General features: G+C 41.0%; 1 protein-coding gene across 1 annotated transcript; it reads left to right on the top strand.

Moving 5' to 3' along the window:
• Positions 1-555: 555 nt before the first annotated feature.
• Positions 556-20,262, top strand: CA12 (carbonic anhydrase 12; the record flags this gene model as incomplete). Its single annotated transcript, XM_080350944.1, has 9 exons — positions 556-646; positions 3,716-3,736; positions 10,061-10,240; positions 12,479-12,621; positions 13,476-13,571; positions 15,199-15,262; positions 15,723-15,880; positions 16,912-17,038; positions 20,237-20,262. The coding sequence occupies 9 exons, from the start codon at positions 556-558 to the stop codon at positions 20,260-20,262; spliced, it is 906 nt and encodes a 301-aa protein (XP_080207070.1).
• Positions 20,263-20,581: the final 319 nt, after the last annotated feature.

Here is a 20,581-nt window from a genome sequence, read left to right as displayed (position 1 = left end):
CCTTCCTGACAAGTTGGAAAGTGCCCATGGCCCCTCTGTCCCACACACAGCCTCACTTCTCTTCCCTCCCTCCAGTCCTCACAGTGGCCCATTATGCTAATTCACACTCATCCAAAAATGGGAGTTGAGGGAGACAGTCTGAAATAGGCTAGAAAAACGCTACTGTGGTATGGCCCATAAGAGGACAGCTTTTTTAAACATCCGTGTCTCTGCTAAATAATTTCTGAAGTTCCACATTTAAATTCCCTAAGTGCTGGAGTCTGCCCTGCGAGGAGCTCACTAAAACTGAGGTAACGAAAGGATATAATCAGTTTTCTGAGGGTGCTGTGACCCAGAGGCAGGTCAGATTACATCATCTGTTTTGGGTTGAGTCTCAGGAGCTTTATAAATGCCATCCTAAAAGGAAGGGGAGAGATAAGGGGAGAGAAGGGCAATAACTCATTAGCAGCAGCTCTGTATGTGTGCATTCTGCTGTTTGCCACATACCTACAAGGGAGTTTCTTCAGAGTGCAGAGAAACCGTGAACTGTTGGAATATTATAAGTCTTTCCTTGAGATGTCAGCCAAGAGCTTCAGTATAGTCCCAGTTGCTACTGTGCTTATTTTCTTCCTAATGATACAACTCTCAATGCAAGCGCCGTTGAACGGTAAAGTCTTTCAGCTTTCTATTTTATTGTCACTTGTAACTTCAGGCAGCTAATGTATACAGAAAACTGGCATCTTTTAATTAATACTATTTCAGTAGCATGCTCTAAGTTGTATATTGTTGCAGTCTGCAGTTGTTTGGAGTTAGTATCCTTACTTCAGTTTCTCAAAATAGGTATTCTGATATATACAGTAAAAATATCGTTTTCTCTGATTTAGTTGGCTTTAAAGACCTCTTGCATGCTCAGTATGCCTTGCTTTGTGATCTTTTTGTTTCTCATAGAATGAAGCAGAGATTGGCCCTTCCCAGTGTCAGTGGAAGCATCACACCTTTCCCTCTGTTCTGTTTCTTTTTAAATCAGAGGAAAAGAATGCAGTCCCTGTGAAGCACCCTATATACTAGACCTCATTCCCTTATATTTTAACAGGACCAGTTTCAGGTCAGCACTCCTCACTCTCTTTTTAGGAGTTAATGTTCATCTCTTCAAGCTGCTTATACTCAATTTTTATCCATTCAAGCTAATTATAATCCACCTAGGGCGATTATAGGATATGAAGGAGAATCATTGTAAAGGGTTGTGTGAGAGGACTTACTCAGCATGTATATTCATGGAATGAAAATCCTGAAGGTTCAAGTGTAATTCAGAGCAGTCAGCTTCGTGCATATCTCTGCCAAAACAGATTTCCCTCTGAAGAGCAGAGGATCCTAGAGCCTGGTGCTTTTCAGAGTAACAAAATAAAGCAAGGTGTTTTCTCAGACAACACAGAAAGTTTGGAAGTGAAAGGACACATGGGAAGGGTCTATCTTGTGATACATCCTGAAGGGAATGCTGGAGAATTCCTGTCTTAGAATTAGACACCCAGTACTAAGAAATGGCAAAAGCTACAGCACCTGCCTGTCTCTGACATCTTCCCAAACCAGAGACACAACTAATGCAGATTATCACAACTATTATAAAACTATTGTCACTTTCCCTGCTCCCAAGCGACATTGGAAATGGATTCATTCCCTGGATATTGATGAAACACAGATACAGTGGCAGTAGGAACCTCCTCTGCCATGCATGGCCATGTACCTGTGTTGCTCATCAGCAGTCACCCCAGCAGGGGCAGAGAGCCAGGAGCTTGCTCACGGGTACAGACCTGGTGTAGTTCCCTTCCAGGTGTGCAACAGCCACTCTATTGACTCTCCTCTAGCTCTGGGAGACTGTGTGACACTCTGCCTCATCCTCATGTCATTATCAAGCAGCATAAGGGTAAAGAGCAACCTTGCTCACAGTCTGAGGATGGCAGCAAATCACTTTGGCAGCTTTGCATGTTCATTCAGACAAAAATCAAGACGATTCTGCCATCTGGTCATCTGTTCATTTCCAGATCCAAGTCGGATGAAATAAGTGTTAAATGTGCCTCAGCCCTACCTGCATTAGTTGCTATCACTGTGCTCGTCAGTAAAGTCATAATGGTAGTGAATTCCTAAGGAAATCTTCACTTGGCAAAAGACTTTAACTTTCATTTATTTTTGTTTTGATTAGCATAAGCACCCAAAATATTGAAAATATTTCAAATTGACTGGTTTAAGGTTGTTTAAGATTATAAAAATCCTAGCTTTGACACTTTATACACGTTTTAATGGACAATAAGCATGAACAGAGAGTAGCTGTTGTAGTTAAGCCAGTATTTCTTCAAATCCTGATCAGATGAGGATAGGGTGATTTCTAAAACCTGTTGACAGTCAGTTGCTATCTTCATGCAAGGTGTACTTATAGAAGAACATGCTGACCAGAGGACAGAAGCACCCCCAAAAAAACTCAGTAAGAGATAATCCCCTGCAGAGAGAAGGGGAGAGGAGAATGAGGTTTCCTATATCGAAATTTAAGAGAGTGCATGAATTCTTCTGCACAAGGAACCTGGGGACTTCAGCCAGGATGATTACACAGACCTTGTTTTGAGATTTCCCGTGCAAAAGAACAAGGCACACTGGTCCTAATGAACTGGAAGGAGAGAGCTTACTGTTCCCAGCACGTACGAATACAAAAGAGCTAAGTGCAGCTGGTTTGCAGATCCTTACAAATTAATCCTAAACATTTCACACGACATTCTTTGGAGAAGAGCTGCATCTGTGACCACACTTCAGAGTAAGAGAAATGCAGCCAAGAATCATGTACTGAGCAGATATGTGCATGTAAGGATAAATATTTGCCTGCACGCATGCATGTACACACAGGCACACTGAGTGTTTGCAAGACTCGTAATTCAGAACTGTTTCCTAAGCAGAAATAAAATTAAATTTGCGGAAAGTAAAGATCTGCATTAACCTGATAACCAAAACTGTTCAGGTTTGTCAGGACAAGTAACTGTAATTACACAGCAAGCTGAACAACTGTAGGCATGTTTCAGCCCCACCGCCCAAAAAAAATCCAAAATTAAAAAGAACATTTAATAAGTCAAGACATTTCCAAAGATACACAGAGACGCTGTCACAACTTCAGTTCCTTAAGCAATGGATTAACATTGACCATTGTAACACTCAACCCCCCACGGCCTTCTGAATTATATGGGTTTGTGTATTATACTCTCTTTTTGCAAAGTCCATCTATTCCTATGTGTTTCAGTTGGCAAACCCCAGAGCCACTGTACGGAAATGACTGTCCATCATTTCTCAGTGTAGCAACTGGCAATTCACTGATGTTTTTCAAACTCCTCAACTAGGCATGAGGGGGTTCATTGTAGCTACACTTCGTTTAAATTTCTTAGTTTCCTAACCAGAAAAAAATCTGGGATATGCCTACATACAGAGTTTGTGGCTATTCCATACACACATACTGGAAAAAAAGTGACCACTAGAAAACCAAGCCCTATGGGCAGGATCACAGGCATAATTACAGTTATAACCTGGGTGAGAAGGGTTCATAATCTCTGAAAGAGTTTATGTTTTAACGAAAATCCAGGGCTAAAAAGACCGATAAAAGTATTGCAAAATTCAGTACCTAGGTTTAAGTGGCAATTTGTTTCTTTACAGAGTATGACCCATTTCAAATATCCATGGTAACATTTCTTTTGTCTTTAAACAGGGTCAAAGTGGTCTTATATAGGTAAGTACTATCTAATTTGTACATACTAAATTGTGGCTTTGTTCAGTATTTTAAGGACAACATGCCCAATGTATTGTGGTGAGTCCCTGCTGGGTTCACTGTCTTCATCCAGGTTTGGATCAGGCCCATTCTCTTGAAATCTGTTTTCCAACCACCAGGTTTCATATCTGGGTGACTGAGAGTCAGTTATTGAGGTCTAAACTGTCTTGCAGAACGACAGGAAGCTCAGCAGAGTGAATCAGCCCTGCAACTGCAGAGGTTCCCCAAAGCCCTCTGTTTCGCAGCGGTCCCAGACCAGCAGCACGTTTCAGCCTACCTCTGCCACAGCACACCTCTCCCTGCCCATGCGGGGCTTCATTTTTAAGTGGAGCCTGAGTTCAGAAGTCACCCGTATCGTGTCACTGGAGACTCAGCTCCCTGAAAATCCCAGCACTGACAAGGCAGAAAACTGATATTCAGGAAAGCAGTGTTACTTGGTACACTAGTCCTTTATGTCAGCTACTAACCCAGAAGGATCTGATGGCTGCTCGAGGAGAATTACCTAGAGATTTTATTTTAATTGATCATATCCCGTGGCCCGTTATTTCATCACTCAGAGCAGTGTTTTATATGCTACACACCCACAGAGAAACGTATTGAGAATGTCAGCAAAAATGCTTGTTCTTAAGCCTTTGGTGCTGATCCAAAACAACACAAAGAACCTCTAGGATTGAACTTGCTGCTAATAACGACTCCCTTTGGGTGTGCTCTGGGTTAGCTGACTTGCCTCACGTAAGCACAAGGAAAGCTGTCAGCTGCATGTCTATAGGTATTAATCTAACCGCCAGTGTGCATACATATACTTTGCCTTCTCATTAGGAATAAAAAGCTTGATGCAGTTTGAATAACAAAAGCCTGGGTTTTCCACCTTGACAGCAGCCATCAGATGAACCTAACCCTACTATAATACCATCAGAGTAGAAGTTTTGTCCTCCTTCTCAAGGTAATGCTTGCTTAAATTAGTTACTGCTCCCTTTCTGGGAATTTGGGAACCAGTGTTTATTGCAGCATATGTTATTCTCAGTGTCCAATTTCAACAATTCCTGTTAAGTGCTTCCTTACTGCAATCTGATTTCTAACATACTGAAGGAGAGAGGTAAGGGTCACACAACAGATTCATTTTTTTTCCCTTCAACTACTGATTTGCAAATATATCTGCAAAAACATATTAAAGCAACTTCAAAAAATTAAAGTGGTGACTGAACTTGTACAGAATGGTTCTTTTCGTATACCTGGAAAAAAGCAAAGGTAGAATATTGGTCTGTACAGAGAAAAACAGCGATTACAGAGGCTGCAGTCAGCCAGAAAAGAGCCTCTCCATACTCTCCTACTGATCCTGGTTCCTGACAGCAGCCTACACCTTCCACCATTTACCTTTACCCTTGCAACACTTTGCAATTGCTCCCACTAAAGTTAAGTCAGCAGGGAGGGAAAGGAAGTCAGGCCATTATAATCACAGTGCAGAACTGATGTCAAGATGCGGGTCAAGGTACAAGATTAAGGGTGGAGGAGGAATACAAGTGCTGATTGTCAATGAGAGTTCTATTTGTTCAGTATGACAATATGCAAAACTGAATGTTGATACAGCACTAGCAGCTCAAGGTGTGGTGGCAAAGCAAGATGACACTGCATGTGATCAGGCCTTACCTTTTCAGCACAAGCTTTCCAAGGAAATGAGCATTTGGCTTGGCTATAATGGAAACTACTGTATTAGATACACTAAATATAGAGGCTTAACCTCTCCTCTATTTGCCTCTTACTTAGCCAAACTGCAGTGACGCTATTTGTTCTTCCTGATTTCACTCCTCTTGTATATAGAGCAAGAGGAGGTGCTTGGAAGAACCAGCACAGGCCAGTGAGCTGGGGTATGAGCCCTGAGGCCTCTCTGATGCAGGCTTGGCTTTGTGTCATCTCATGGGCTGCTTCGCCTTCTGTAAAATGGACAAAGTCGACAAAGAAAAGTGTTTTCAGTTAAAGAACTGAAAGAATTGTTCCAATGCCCCACAGCTCAGGACAGCAGGTGCATGCAGCTGTTGGCAATCTTGTTGTATGGCTGGAAGGTGCAGGCCTGAAGTCCTCTGCCCCAGAAGAGAATTGGTAGAATCAGAGAACTGGGCTTCAATTCTTTGGATTTTGGCTTGACTGCTTCTGTAATGTAAGAAGGCTGGAATGCAACCAAACAACCAGAATCACTCCTTCGGGGTGGACAAGCAGCTACAATGGAGAAAACTAGCTTTACAGCCAAGTTTAAGGTAACAGCGCCAACAGAATTATTAACATGCTTTAGCATGTGAGGAGACAACTTCACACTACAAAGCAAACACAAGAACTGTTGTTAACAGACATCAGGCTAATTGGACTTACAAACTCCTTAGTTTTACTCTTGCCAAATACTCCAATTCAGTAACATGCTGAGAACCTGTGCTAAGATTCCTCCACTTCCCCTTAGGAAATGCCAGATTTAGTGAACGCAACAGAACACACCCAAAATTTCTCATACAGAACTTGGATAGAGTAGCAGGGACAGCTACAGCCCGTTGCAATTCCTCTGTATCACAAGCTTCTCTCTGGACACGTACGTGGAAGATACACATGTACTGGATATGAGTACACAGAACAATACCGCTGAGTTCTGCCTGTGCCCTGAGTGAAATGGAAACATGTGGTCATGTCACTGCGGCAAGGAGCCTGGACTCAGCCGTCACTGCTAACTCAGCCCTGGGCTAACGGCAGCGACACAGCTTCCAGCTGGCTGCAAACAGGGCAGACAGTCTGCTGGGCCGCAAAAATACCACAAACAGTCCCCGTGCTACTGACCCAATGCATTTCACTGCATCAGAACTTGGATGCGCCTTGAGAAGCTCGAGCAACATGAATATTAATTGGTCATGAGAACAAAAGTCTGTTGGTAACACCCGTGTCTCAGAGGGCTGTTTTCTTCTTTTTTAAAAAAGAAGTCATCCAATGTACACATCCTGGGAGCTGACACCAGTGTCGTTCCTAAAGGAACATCTGTCCTGCATCACCCAGCAGTGCTAGGGCCGCAGGCTGGCTGAAGGCTTAGGCATGGAAAGCTAGAAGCTGGCAAAAGCAATGGACACATGCGGCCACGATGCTGAGGGTATTTTGCTCAGCCTATTGTGTAGCTGGACGACAACACTACCCAAAGAGTTAGTACTACTTCATTTACAGACCAACAGCTCCGGACCTTCATCCGCTCATCCGACAGCTGAATAGCAGCATTGGGTGGGCAGGACAGGCCCACGGCACAATTACTGCTCTGCTGACACAGTCCTGACGGGATCCTCAGAGCAGCAAACATCACCTGAGACGCCTGGGTATCTGCCTTTGTCACAAAAGGAAAAAAATAAATACTAAGATATTTTTGCAATACTTCTTATGTTAACACTGTTTGGAGCTTGTAGTACAGGCCAATCTTAATACATCCACATGCTATTCTTTATTCAGTAGTGATCAGACAGAGCCTTTGTAAACACAATGTGATTTCCACCAAATTTATCTGAACGTGCTGGCACAGAAAAAGGAAAATCTGGTTCACAATCCGGCATTCATTTTCAACAGAGCTAGCTGAGAAATGCCTTCCAGCTGTGTGGTTTATCTGCCATGGAAATCTCAATTTCATGTATGCAAACCCAAGCTGCAGTGAGCCCAGCTCTTGAGACAGGAATTTTGAGGCACTGAAATTAGGAAGACTACAGGACAAAAGGCGGAGTTTCTAGAAAAATTTGGTTTGTATCCCAAACTTGGGGTTTTTTAGTTGGTTGGTCTTTTTTCTTTTTCTTTTTCTTTTTTTTTTCCCCTAAATTATCGAGCAGGAGTGAGAAACAAGCAAAACCTGCTGTAGGTTAGAGGCCTGCAAGTGGAATTGCAGATTTATGTCATGGAAAACTGCTAGGAAAGATCAAGGTACATAAAGACTGCAATAAATACAGCATTTTATACAAAAGACAGGAGTTTCCCTTCTGAACTGCTGATGTTGGTGTGGAAGTTCCTGTACTCTGCTGCCAACTCTGAAGAGCATTAAAGTCATCCGAACGCAGCACTGAAAAAATGAGGGGTACTTCACGACATGGTTTCCACTGGCTGGGACTAGGCTTCTATTTTATGCATCGATTAAAGATTACCTATTTAAGTATCAAGTCCCTGAACCTCTGATATGCAATATATTAAACTCACTGTTTTATCAGTGCACAGAAACCTCAAACCTTTTAAAAGACCTCGAAGTCTTTTTACAATAAAGGCTTCACACCAATTTTTCTGATGCTTCTGTAGCCTTAGCTCCCTAGAAAGTGTTAAATTGCAGTGTCGTTGCCTTGTACATCAAGTTTCAAACTGAAGGAACTATAATTTCCTGGTATATCCTTACAGATGTTTCCCTGGGAAATATCCTTGAGTATGTATATCCCATAGTATGGAATTTGTGTTCTTCTGGATTGATCTGTTATTTGCCAAAAAACGTGTAGAGGATAGTATCCAGTTTTCTATAATGTCAGCATAACAGTTATTGGCTTTTAAAAAGAATGCCAGTAACTTTAAGATAGTAGCATGAAAATGTAAAAGGAGAGAAATTAATGTGATTGGCAGTGAACTGGAGTCAAAGATTTAAGTTACAGCAACATCAAGGCCTCTTAATACTGAAAAGCACAGACTGAGCATCCACACTGCAACCAATGTCACGTGCTAACCTGTGTCCTGAATAATCTTAGAGCTTTAAGAAGGAACTAAGTCTGTCTTTGAGCACCAGAACTGAGTACTGTCAGTACAGACAGTACTGTCACATGCACTGTCTTTAAGTTAGATTCACCTCCACTAACCATGTTCTTGGAAAATGTCTTTCTTATTAAAAAGTGAGCCTCTAATAACATCCTGACTTCTAATATTCCTTCAGAAAAGATCTGAACTTGCTTTGCCACTGATGACCTGATCTAACATTAGATCCTGGCATTCACAATTTTAACATACTGGAGAGACTTCAGAGAAGCCAAAAGGAATACTATAGGTTTGGAAAAAAAGCCTTCTACCCAAAGGCTCAAGTAACTCCCTCTCTCTAGTTTAAGAGAAGTGAGAAAATGTGTCCTCTACACTGTAAGTACTTCAAAGAGGAACAAAAGTATGCTAACAGGAAGCTCTTCAATTTCTAAGCAAGGGATTAAAAGCAATCATGATCTAAACAAGTCAAAACTAGACAAACTCAGAGTGAAAAACAAGCTGCCAAAGAGAGTAATTATCCACAGGACACTAATGAAGTATCTTTTACCTGCATTGCTTAAAGGAAGAGCAGGTGTTTTTACCCTTCTGAAAGATATGGCCTCATTGAAGTGGAATTAAGACAGGGAGGTCCCAATGGCCTGTGTTGTACAGATGAGGCTGGGGGATTCCACAATATCATGATTAGAAAGAATCACAACGAATCTGCAGAATCAGGGAGAAACACAAGTTTCAAGTACCTCTTTTGGTCTAAATCCAAATGTTCTCAGCTTACAGCTTGCAAACAGCCACTAGCTACTTGTATAATTAAATCAAAGGCACAATTTAAAATCTCTTGATATTATCTGTTCTTTGTAGATCCCACCTAGGGCAAAAAGACTGTGATGAAGAAAAGTTTCACAAGAGTTTACACAAGTTACTGCAGGTCAAATTATCATAACACCTTCCATTTTTGCAAGTTAGCTTTTCACTGTGGGTTATGCAATATTGCTAGATAGCGCCAGACAGTTTGTACCATAAGGAAAAGTTGATAAGGGTCAGGCTTTCTGTGTACTGAAAAGGATGGAAACTTCACTCTGTCAACACAAAGTCACTTCTTTCAGCAATTCTCTTCAGAAGGCTGGAATAGTTGTGTTACGGTGCATACGCCTGTTACTTGCATAGGGAAAAGTCATTCATGTCAGTAAATAATCCAAATATTGTCACAGATCCAAACGTGCCAGGCTTACAACGGGCCCACGAGAGGGTCCGAGGCGCTGTGGCTGCTGTGGTGCTGCTGCCGGCAGCCCAGCCTGGCACCGACCCCAGAGCGTGACACCCGCAGCAGCTGAGATTGTAAAGAAATCAAGGGGCGGTAAAGTACCTCTGTGTGAGCTTTTTGTATCGGCCCTTTTCTATCCAATAGCACATTGGAAAGATGAAATTAAGTTTTTTTAAAAAGTCTTAAAACTTCAGAAAAGGCTCCTTTTCTAAATTATGGGTGAGGGCTGAAACATGGGAGTTTTTATATTAAATGCATAGTTAAGGCTTAACAAATGCATCTGTTAATTTTCACAGGTCCTGACGGAGAGAAGGCCTGGCCAAAGAAATACCCATTTTGTGGAGGAGTATTCCAGTCACCAATAGATTTCCACAAAGATATCCTCCAGTATGATTCTAATCTCTTGCCTTTAGAGTTCATAGGCTATAATGTGCCCTCCACAGACCAGTTTACATTGACCAATAATGGTCATTCAGGTAAGAGAGCTCAATGACAGCAAGGGATTGTGATGGAAGGAGTTGCTGGAGCTTGTGATTTTTTATTTTATGAGTGAAATACTTTGATTATCAGATGAAATTAAGCTGTGATGATGAAGCCTTCACATTAGCATACCTACATGTAGAGAACAGAGTAGGAAAACTTGGGAATGTACTAAGTACAAATGGGTTCACTTTAGCCGAATTGATGGTGGTTTTTAAATAAACTCTAGGTATCGCAGGATTAATCCCTCAGCTTTTCTTATTAGCTTGGTTGGAGTGCTCCAAAATTGAAACAGGCTTTGTGATTCTGTTAAAAAAGATAAACTGATAAAATATGGGTGCAATGGGTCTCTGACATTCCAGTCTAACCAAAGCAGCTCAGCTGAACTGTGTGAGGGATGCAAGGGAGAAAAAAATCAGCTAGGAGCCCCATTCTGTTCTTTTGACTTGAGAGAGAAACCTCTTTAGTGTAAAATGAGACAGACAGCTAAAAAGACAGAAAAATAATTAGAAATAGCATACAAACATGTACTTCACTGTAGTAGTAAATCAAAGTGTCAGTACAGTAGGTAAAAGCAAAGAAGATGTCTCATAAAGGTCGACTATACAGACACAATATAAAATACCAGTAAGCTAGTCCTGACATTTTTTGTTCTTTCCTGAAACATTTGAACACATAGAAATAGAACAGTTGTAAGGCTCTCCTTCTTCGTATCCTCCTCTATGGCATAAGCATTAAAAGAATCTGTGTTATAAATGGCCTCTGTCTCTGCTCTTCTCTGGCAGTGGGTAAACAGTTCTGTAGAACATCATAACCCCACTCGTCAGTCAGGGCCAAGCTCTTAGGGCATTGTTCTTGGTTTTCCTCTTGATCGATTTCTCCATCAAAACCGGGTTGCTTTAGACTAGGAATGACTGGAACACCCTTTTTCCTTGTGAACCTTCTTTTCCTAAGAGCATTTCTTGGTCCCAAATGAAAGATCGTACTGTCACTGTTGAATGTATTACGCTGATGTTAAGTGACAGGCAACAGGCAGAGAAAGAAACATGGTCATTCTGGACTTTAATGGTGCCAGAGAGCAAGCGAGACAAAAGAACATCACTGAGAGCCTGTCCCTCACACAAGTCAAACAGGTAAAAGCAAATTCCTCACAGAGCCTACATCACCAACACTGTCAGACCTCGCCACTAAAACAAGAAGTTCAGCAACTAAAATATATCCCCCGCTCAGTAAAAATGGGAATTAACTTCTAAGGTCAGTGCCCTCCTAGAAACCAGGGGATATATGACCTAGTCAAGAAACCTCACTCAGACACAAACCTTAATTGCTCTGAGTAATGAAAAATCAGCCTCTGTCAGAGTGACCATTACACCATCTGCTGCTGTCTGCTCTTATGGCTGGAGAAGAAATCAATAGGATGTTTGGTATTGTGGTATCAGTCATTCCTACATACAATTAATGTGCTTCACTGGCCAGCTAATCCAGATACACAAACCATTGCTTTATGAAGTACCAAACCTGACAAGTGAACAACTCCGTTTCTGCTGAGTTGAGAATTACTACTGTAATTTCTACACAAAAAACCAACCCAGCCTGTCTTCCACACTGGAGAGCGTTAGTGAGCAGAAGGGAGGATAACGCACACCACGGTCTCCCTCCAGCATGACAAGAGAGGACATGCTCCTTCTTGAGGCCTGGGATTATCTTGCTGCTTGACACCAGTGCTCTGGGTTTCAGGGGAAGAGGAGGGAGTTTATTTGCTTTTGCCATACGCTCCTAAAAGAAGATTAAGAGGCAGAGGAATTCGGTATTAACAGGAGTTTAAAAATACCATGAGAAATATTCGTTTATTAAGCTATTTTTAACCACTATAAAGGGATTGACAGAAGGCACATGAGCCAAATTTTGCTTTGACACATCATTAACTGTCACTTCAATGACTGAGATAATTTTGCATTCTTCAGGGAGAGGAAAGATTTCTATTAGCAACAATTCTCCCATTCAACTCCTTTAGTTTAAGAAAATAGAAACAGAGTATATTCTAAATTATCCTGAATTGCCTAGAAAGGGTTAAAGACAACTGAAGTGTTCAGCTTCTACCACAGACCGAGATGGATTTGCATTAAGAATCTGCTTGTTCATGCTCCATATGTAATATACACAGTCTTTTTATTTGCCCAGTGCTTGAAAGCTGTGGTATCACTTGCTCCCATCTGGTTTTGGTCTGCTTACAGTGAAAATGTATCTGTCACCTACTATGTACATCAGAAACCTCCCATTCGAATACACGGCATCTCAGCTTCACCTGCACTGGGGAAACAGAAACAAGTCAGAAGGCTCAGAGCACACGGTCAGCGGGAAGCATTTTGTAGCAGAGGTAAGACAAGCTCAGATCAGGGAAAGAAACAAAGGTTGGGCACGTATTATTGTTTCAAAGTGGGATCTTTATCTTGGGTATGACTGTAAAAGGCTCCAAAATTCTAATCCAAGTATGTACGACTGGGGTATATACCGCAAAAAGGATGGAGTCTGACGTACTTTCATGACTATGCTACAAGTCAGGGAGTTAGAATTTAGGTTCTGAACTCTGGGCTGGCACTGGGTCACTTGAGTTAATTTCAAGTGAATTGCTAGATATTTGACACCTTGGTTCCTCTCTGTAACCCAGGTATATCTTTTATGTGCACGCCATTGCTTCTCTGTATACCTTTGCTCACCTTCTAACTCATAAAGAACTATTTGTTATCTTTTCTAATACTAAATTATGGATTTAGGAATAGATTTTGAAAAGCAGCACCAACAGAATATTTACCCCAAAAAGTCAGAATAATTTCCTTGCATAACAGCACTTTAGGAATCCATTTCTTCTCTAGTTATATTTAACACCAGGTTTTGCATTCTAAACATCAGAGACCCCCAAGAGTGCTAAGATGTTACTTTTTAGAAGAATTTCCTAGTACTACAGTCAAGATGCCTTGAAAGTGAAGTGATTGATCCTCTTCCTCTCTGCAGGATGTGGGCATGGGGGTAACTCAGCTACAGTGGGGATGCGAGTGGGACTTCCAGGACCTTTTGCTTTTCTCTAGCAAGATCTTGCCCCTACACCCAGAAAGCACTGAAGGATCCCTTTGTACTGTCTTAGCCTGAGGTGGCTGCACTGATCCTTTTTAGCTGTGAAACAGAAATGTGAGCGTGCCCCAGACATTACCATAACACATATCTCCTTTGTAGATGCATATTGTGCATTATAACTCTGAGAAATATCCAGATATAGCAGCAGCAATGGACAAAGCGGATGGACTGGCGGTTTTGGCTATTCTCTTTGAGGTAGGATACAGGATCTTCTTTATGCTTTAGAATATGCTTTCAATCATTAAGTCATCAGAGACCTTTAATGTCCAAAATGACCTAGATTATTTAACAATCCTGTGGTTGAATAAAGGTTCTTCCTTTTCTCTACATAAACAAGAAGGAATTTTAAGAAAAGAGGAACTCTGAATATTTCCTCATTTTTCCTAGTAGATTATCTTCAGCTATGTTAAACACATTTTTGCACTCATTTACAAACTAAGGGCTGGTAGAGTTTATCAAATAACAGGCAACTGGGGATTTCAAACTCACTCGAGACTGCCTGTTGTAGCATGAAGCAGTTCTAACACAGCAGAGGCACAGGCAGACATGTAATTAGGATTTGACCACAGCCTTCAGGTCACAAACTTCCCACATTCTTTGAATCACAGATTACAGTAAACAAGCAAATTCAGTGCCCTTTTTAAGATGACAGAAGGACCGCTTTCCAATTTTCCCTTCTAAAGCCCCACATACAAGCAATTAAAGATAATAACAATCTGAAAGAAAAAAATTTAGAAGCTTGTACATATATAATTCTCCTTTTTTTTTGAGGATTAAAACTCCTTAATAAGATAACTATAAAGATTATTTTTAAATGTGAGGATTTTCTGCAGCATTAAAAAAAAAACCCTGAAAACACGCAGGTTTTCACATTTCCATCAGAAAAGTAAAAATGTTCTAGTTAGCAGACAAAGCTCTAATTCTCATTAATATTATCAAAGCTCACTTCCCAGCAGCTCTAAGACTTCGACAGTAATTTGTGTTAATTTCAGTCCATTTGGAAGTTGCAGCTGTGAAAAGTGTGACAGTATTGTATATTATGCCAGGGAATAATACTGGGATTCTGGTTATTTCTAAGCAATGGTGTTTAAAAATCAAACAAGGGAACAATGGAGATTAGGTCTTTGAAAAACTTTCAGACAGCTGGTGGCTTTTACAGTTGATCTAAGGACACCAGTTTACTACGTGTGGTTGTCAGAGGAGTTGCTAAGCACCAAGTCTAAAGAATTAATTAAAAAGGCATTTTTTATTGGACTGAAAAGCTGCTGGGAGCAGCTGAACAACATGGTCTTGTTTGATAGTTGAGATATAGCCCTTGCCATCGGCCCTGCAGTACCCAATGGTGCCATTCTTTACCTTCCTGGCCTGTGAGAAGCAGCAGGCTAAAAACTGCTGGCGCGTGGAAAAATGTGGCTTTGACTAGAAACCAGCAGATGCTCCGAGAAGCCTGTCAGTTGAGAACTCGTGCCTGCAGTGTTCTCAGAGGAAACAGTTCCTCTTCATTTGCACAGCATCTCAACAGGCAAGGGCAACAGGGTCTTTTGAGTGCACACAAGAGGTCTGCACTGCAGCTGTTAAGATATCATTACGACAAAGTAGCTCTAACAGCTCTGGAGTAAGATCGCCACTGAGGTTCTGAGGATAGCGTTGATGCTCTGAGTAAAATAGTACTTATGCCATCCTAGTAATGAATGTCTGAATAGCTGCGATACTTGCCTTATGGCAGAGGCCATCAAATCCTGCTGTCTGCTGTGCGCAGAAGCAAAGACTCATATTCAGACTGCAGTGATTTGCAGAGCTGTTAATAATCTGCTCATTACAGATTGGACCCTTCAACCCATCCTACGAAAAGATCTTCAGGCACTTCCGGAATGTGAAATACAAGGGTGAGTGTCTATCAGCCTGCACTGGATTGAGAATGGCTGAGAGTATCAGATGTCGCCCTGAGAGGGACTGAACTGGCTAAAGGAACAGTCCAGAAATCCCAGGCGAACCCATCACAAACTGTAAAAGACTTAAAAATGCAGTGCACTTCCATGAAGAGTGCACGGCCAGCGTGCACCACGTGTTTCTGACTGGGCCTTATTTCTTGCACATGGTGGTTTTTGGTTAATATGGCCAGTTTATCTACGGCAATTCTGATTTTGTGCCTAAGACAAGATTTGCACATAGGAAACCTAAAAAGATGTATTCCTTATTAAACTGAGACCATCACTGTTAAAATGTATTTTTCTTTTCCTAGTGATATGACTGAAAACATCCTACTTACTGAAAAGCAAATTCACTTCACTGGTACACTGCCTGTGTAGTAATGATGCAGCATTTAATACGAATCCCCTATTTTAGATCAGACGGTCCAAGTCCCCGGTTTCAATATTCGAGAACTGCTTCCTGACAGACTGGATGAGTTTTATCGCTACGAAGGATCCCTGACAACTCCTCCTTGCTACCCTAGTGTTCTCTGGACGGTTTTCCGACACCCCGTTAAAATTTCACAAGAGCAGGCAAGTATAAATACAGCACTTTTTTTCCTAATTGGTGTCTGCTAAAGAACAGTAAATGCATATTCCCATTTCCTGCATTTCTCTTATGTACCTGTAAAGTGAAAGATGACCATTGCTAAAATCCTTTAAGTGGGAAGAACAGCACAGAACTGACATAAATCAATAGCCTATTCTGTTTGTAGTCAGGATGTTTTCAGTTGACCAGGATAAGTTAAGGACTGACAACTGCATAGCAATTGGGATAGTATCAGCTTGAAAAATCACAGTCAAGTGAGATTAATTTTTGTTTTTACTATGTACTTACTCCCTGCTTTGAGTCTTTCCATGAGTCACTTCTAGATCATTTTTGTTCAGGCTTTATGCCTGGGCCCTATTTGCTAAGTATTTTAGTGCTACTTTGATCCTGACTGGCTTAGGTACCACAGGCTGGGGAGATGTTAAGTTTCTAAAAAGCATGTGATGCATGATTTGTCAGTCTTGACCCCGCTGGCTTCTGTCCAACTTAAGTTTTTGTGCTCACCTAATTAACATTTTTGTTCTTAGGTGGCCACTTAGATAAAGTCCCAATCACTATCTTCTGATTCACCTAATTATAAACACAGGGGAAAAATGTTATTATAAAAATCTCTGCTCATACTACTGTATGCTCCTTGTTATGAAAGCCCATTCTTAACTTGGTCCATTCTTCCAGATCAGTCTTTACTGAAGTAGAGAGTTCATTCATAAAGCAGCTTTTAGTACTGTTTACGAGTCAGACTGTGCCAGGGAGAACACGCTGCAGAGGGCCACCATGTTTCCTCCCATCCAGTTTTCCTGGTGGATAATTACTAAGCAGGATCAGTTTTATCAGGATGTAAACTAAATACGCGTATGGTTTTGGAGACATCATACCATTGTTCTATATTTGGGCCTACAAGCCATGCAAGACTTAAGTGTTACTTAATGCATCCTCTTCCATTTGACCACCCCTTTGACTTCAAACACTCCCTTCCCTGTATTCTGGGAGATGAACAGCGTGCTTCCCTTTGTAGTTACTGGCACTGGAAACAGCCATGTACTGCACAGAGAGTGACGACCCAGAACCCCTGGAAATGGTTGATAACTTCCGAAATGTTCAGGAATTTCGGGAAAGACTGGTTTTTATCTCCTTCCGTGAAGGTAAGCTGTACGAGCACTTCTATGCATAGAAAGAGTGCGCAGTGATTTGTGTGAGCTTGAAATACTGAGGCGGCAGTCCTGTTGCACTGTACCACTACAAAAACATAGCAAGCTCATTTTCCTCCAGTTCTTTTTGTTCCCTTTTCTTCTCTTACAATAATAAGGTATTCAAAGAGTATATAAGAAGTTTGTTTCCCCATAATGGGTATCAGGCAAACTTTGCAACCGTTCCCATTACCAGCAGCAGCTAGCTGAATATTGAAGTCTAAACTAGTTTAGTCATGTCTTTCTTCTCTTTAAAGCTACCATTTCTGCTCTTCAATTAATGCTGAGAGAAGTTACTCTGATCAATCACCTCTTTTCTCATTTTAATTTGTTTATAGTTTGCAGCCCACTTTCAAGATCTGACTAAAACAAAATACTGAGTACTGTTGGCTAACAAAATTTTGCATCAGTCTGCATCAGGTCACTTGTTAACAAAAAATAAGATTTTTCCCTTTCTGAAAGATCATTAATACCCTTCTGCTATGCGTGATGAAGAGTCTGTGCAATCTCTGCTCACACATAGTTCTCTGCAGTGAGCAATAATCTTAATCTTACTACTGCTTCAGAGTCAAGAATAAATCACAAAACAACCTCCCTATCAGTCAGCTAAGAAAACTTACTTGTTTGTATTATGTTGGTAACAAGTGGAAACCTTGTTTCTTGAGTGTAATATGACTTGGCATAAGACAGAAGTTATTTCTGTGACTATATACAACTCACAGGGCATACACGAGTCATGCTTGGGATTTTGTTGTTTCTGTTTCTCGATTCTTGTTGTATACTACATAGAGCCATAGGCATGATATTCTATTCTATCTTCATGCCCCTTATCAAGTCCCCATGCTGCCACTTGCAGAGTATAATGGCTATAGAACAATGCCTCAATCTCATCTTAAAATGAGAATTAGTAGTTCTCTTGTTTCTACATTCTAACCAAAATATATAGGAAAAAGACAAGCTCACCAAGTCATCAACAATCCTTAACAGCCCCATGATTAACATACAAACTGCTATTAGTTGCACAAAACTATTTCGAGTAAACTGAAAGATGGCTAAATAGTGAAAGAGAGAAAGAACTAGAATATGTCGGTCCTTTTTCTGCTTTTGTGGATAGAAATATCCCTCTCTCCCATGGCATTCTTACATGACTGGGAAAAGGGTTAAAACTTTCCTCCCGAACTTCCAATCTCAAACACCGGCTGCCAACTTGGGAAGTAGTTGGGTCCAGAACGGCTGTTTTAGTAATCTCCTTCAAACCTCTGCTCAAGTCAGATTGCGTACAATGATTTTAAACAGCAGCAGCAGGATTTGCAATACAGCTGCTGAGTTTCTGAGACTGGAAGGCTTCCTCTGCGAGGTCTTTCTTAAAGGCACGCACAATCTCCTATAGCAATGCCACTGCAGAAGCACTTACTGCAGTAGCTGAAGTTCTGGAGTGAGCAGCTACGTCATGTTTAAGACCAGTTCACCATGGAATCCTAGAGATCGAACTTTTTTTTTTTCTACCCTCTCATTTCATCAAGATTCAGTACCTGGTGCACTGGGCAAGGGGATGTTGCTGATTGCTAACTGCTTCTATAAGCCAGTGATTTTCTGAGTCAAACTGGTCAGAAACGAGAAATACAAGTTTTCCATCTGTTGCTCAAGCTGACCTTCCACAGGATCTGACTACCCTCTCTCTGTAAATCACGCTCGATACTTGTTGAGAGTTACAATCCATGGTCCTGGTAACTAAAAATCAGATACTATGCTTTTCACCCAGGAATCTTTAAACACTTCACAGAAATAGTTTAAGCATTATTATTTCCATCTGTGGGGGAAAATTTGACCCAGATGTGACTTTCTCAAAATTGCTGCTGTGAACCAGAGCCAAACCCAATAACAACATTTGGCTCTCCCTCTGCTAAGCCACATTATTTGGCTCCCATGCAGAGGTGACACCAGCTACAAAAGCATTTTCAATGTGTCTTTGCAGCTGGCATGACTTACCAGAGTTCAATTGTATGGGTTATTGCCCATCCTGCTGTTCTCACCCAAGAACTGGTCTCTCAGGCCACGAAAGGCATTGCTCAGTGCTACTTTAATAGAAACCCCGTTCAGTGTAAGCCCATTTAATTACAAAAACTCATTGACTCTATCAGTGAACCATGGAAAAATGTTCTACCCATTTCAAAAGCGGTATTCATACCCCTGCAATCGCACATTCCACCTACTGCGGTCACAAAGGCTCCCTCACAGGTGCAGCCCCTCACCTCAAGGGAAAAAAAAAGGTTTCTGTCAAAGCACAATTAAAATGCACCTGGTTGTTGGCTTGGAGTGCCCAGTCTGAAGCAGCCAGCTGTATCAGAGGTAGGAGCAGAGCACGCTCATTAAGAGGGGAAGGAGAAGCCATACACAGAATCATGGCCTCAGCCAGGCTACCGCAGAAATTTGTGAGTGAAATCCTGTTGTGCGCACCCCAGGCCCCAACTAAAACAGGTTTTCAGAGCAACTTTTCTGCCTTTTCAGTAACAAGACTGAGGGCTGCAATCTTCGCCTGAGCTCAGACGCCACAAGATGGGGGCACTGAGCTGTATCTTGTATCAAAAATGCAAATGACTGAAGTGTTTGGTCATCCACATTTTGATGCCAACAATTAAAATCTGAATTCATGCTCACTATTAACAAGTACGACATTTCAAAATGTTTCTAATCTTAAAGCATTATTCAGAAAAACTCAAACATGTATAATGTATTTTGTGCATCAGCAATCTATTGCAATAACATCAGTTTCACATACATGCAGCTGAAATACATTGCAATGTTCAAACCTTCCACTGCCCACAAGTTAAATGGGAACTTGTGTCCAGTTTTGATTATAGCACCATGCTGAAATACTATCTGACTAAATTTTGCATGAAGTCTTCTCATCAAACAGAAAAGCCCCCTACCCTTCTTCTTCAAACTATGAACTCTTTTTCTACAATTATCTATTTCGTGTTATATTTTGTTGTCCATTTGGCACACCTTTAGCCTAACAAAACTCCCCTTTTTTAAAAAAAGCTTGTATTGCATGCTGCTTCTATTCAGCTGGATGTAAAATTAATAAAGTATTTAAAGGGCTAAAAAGGATGAGGTTAAACTCCCTGTTTTACATTTCTGTTTTCTCAACAGCTGATTTAATAAGAGAAAATATTTAGACGGAACTCATGAAACCTGTCAGCTTCACTCTGAAGGAGTTCTGATGTTGCCTAGTGAGAAATAGGCATTTTGTAAAATATAAAAAACAATGTGTAAATGAATCATGAAAATGTAGTTAAGAGAACTCACCTTCAGGATCTTTGGGAAGGCCAAAATAAATAAAAACACTTCTATTGCCAAAAGTATATATGAAGGTCATTATCAAAGATGCCATTATTATGATAATGCTTAACATCTCAGAGCAAACGTGAGACTACTCAGTTCTTCACAGTAATATCCTGAATTCATTCATACCTTCTTAGATTACTTTAAGCAATG

Source organism: Nesoenas mayeri, assembly GCF_963082525.1.
Source record: "Nesoenas mayeri genome assembly, chromosome: 11".
Taxonomy (NCBI): domain Eukaryota; kingdom Metazoa; phylum Chordata; class Aves; order Columbiformes; family Columbidae; genus Nesoenas; species Nesoenas mayeri.
This window is presented reverse-complemented; position numbering and strand designations above follow the sequence as displayed.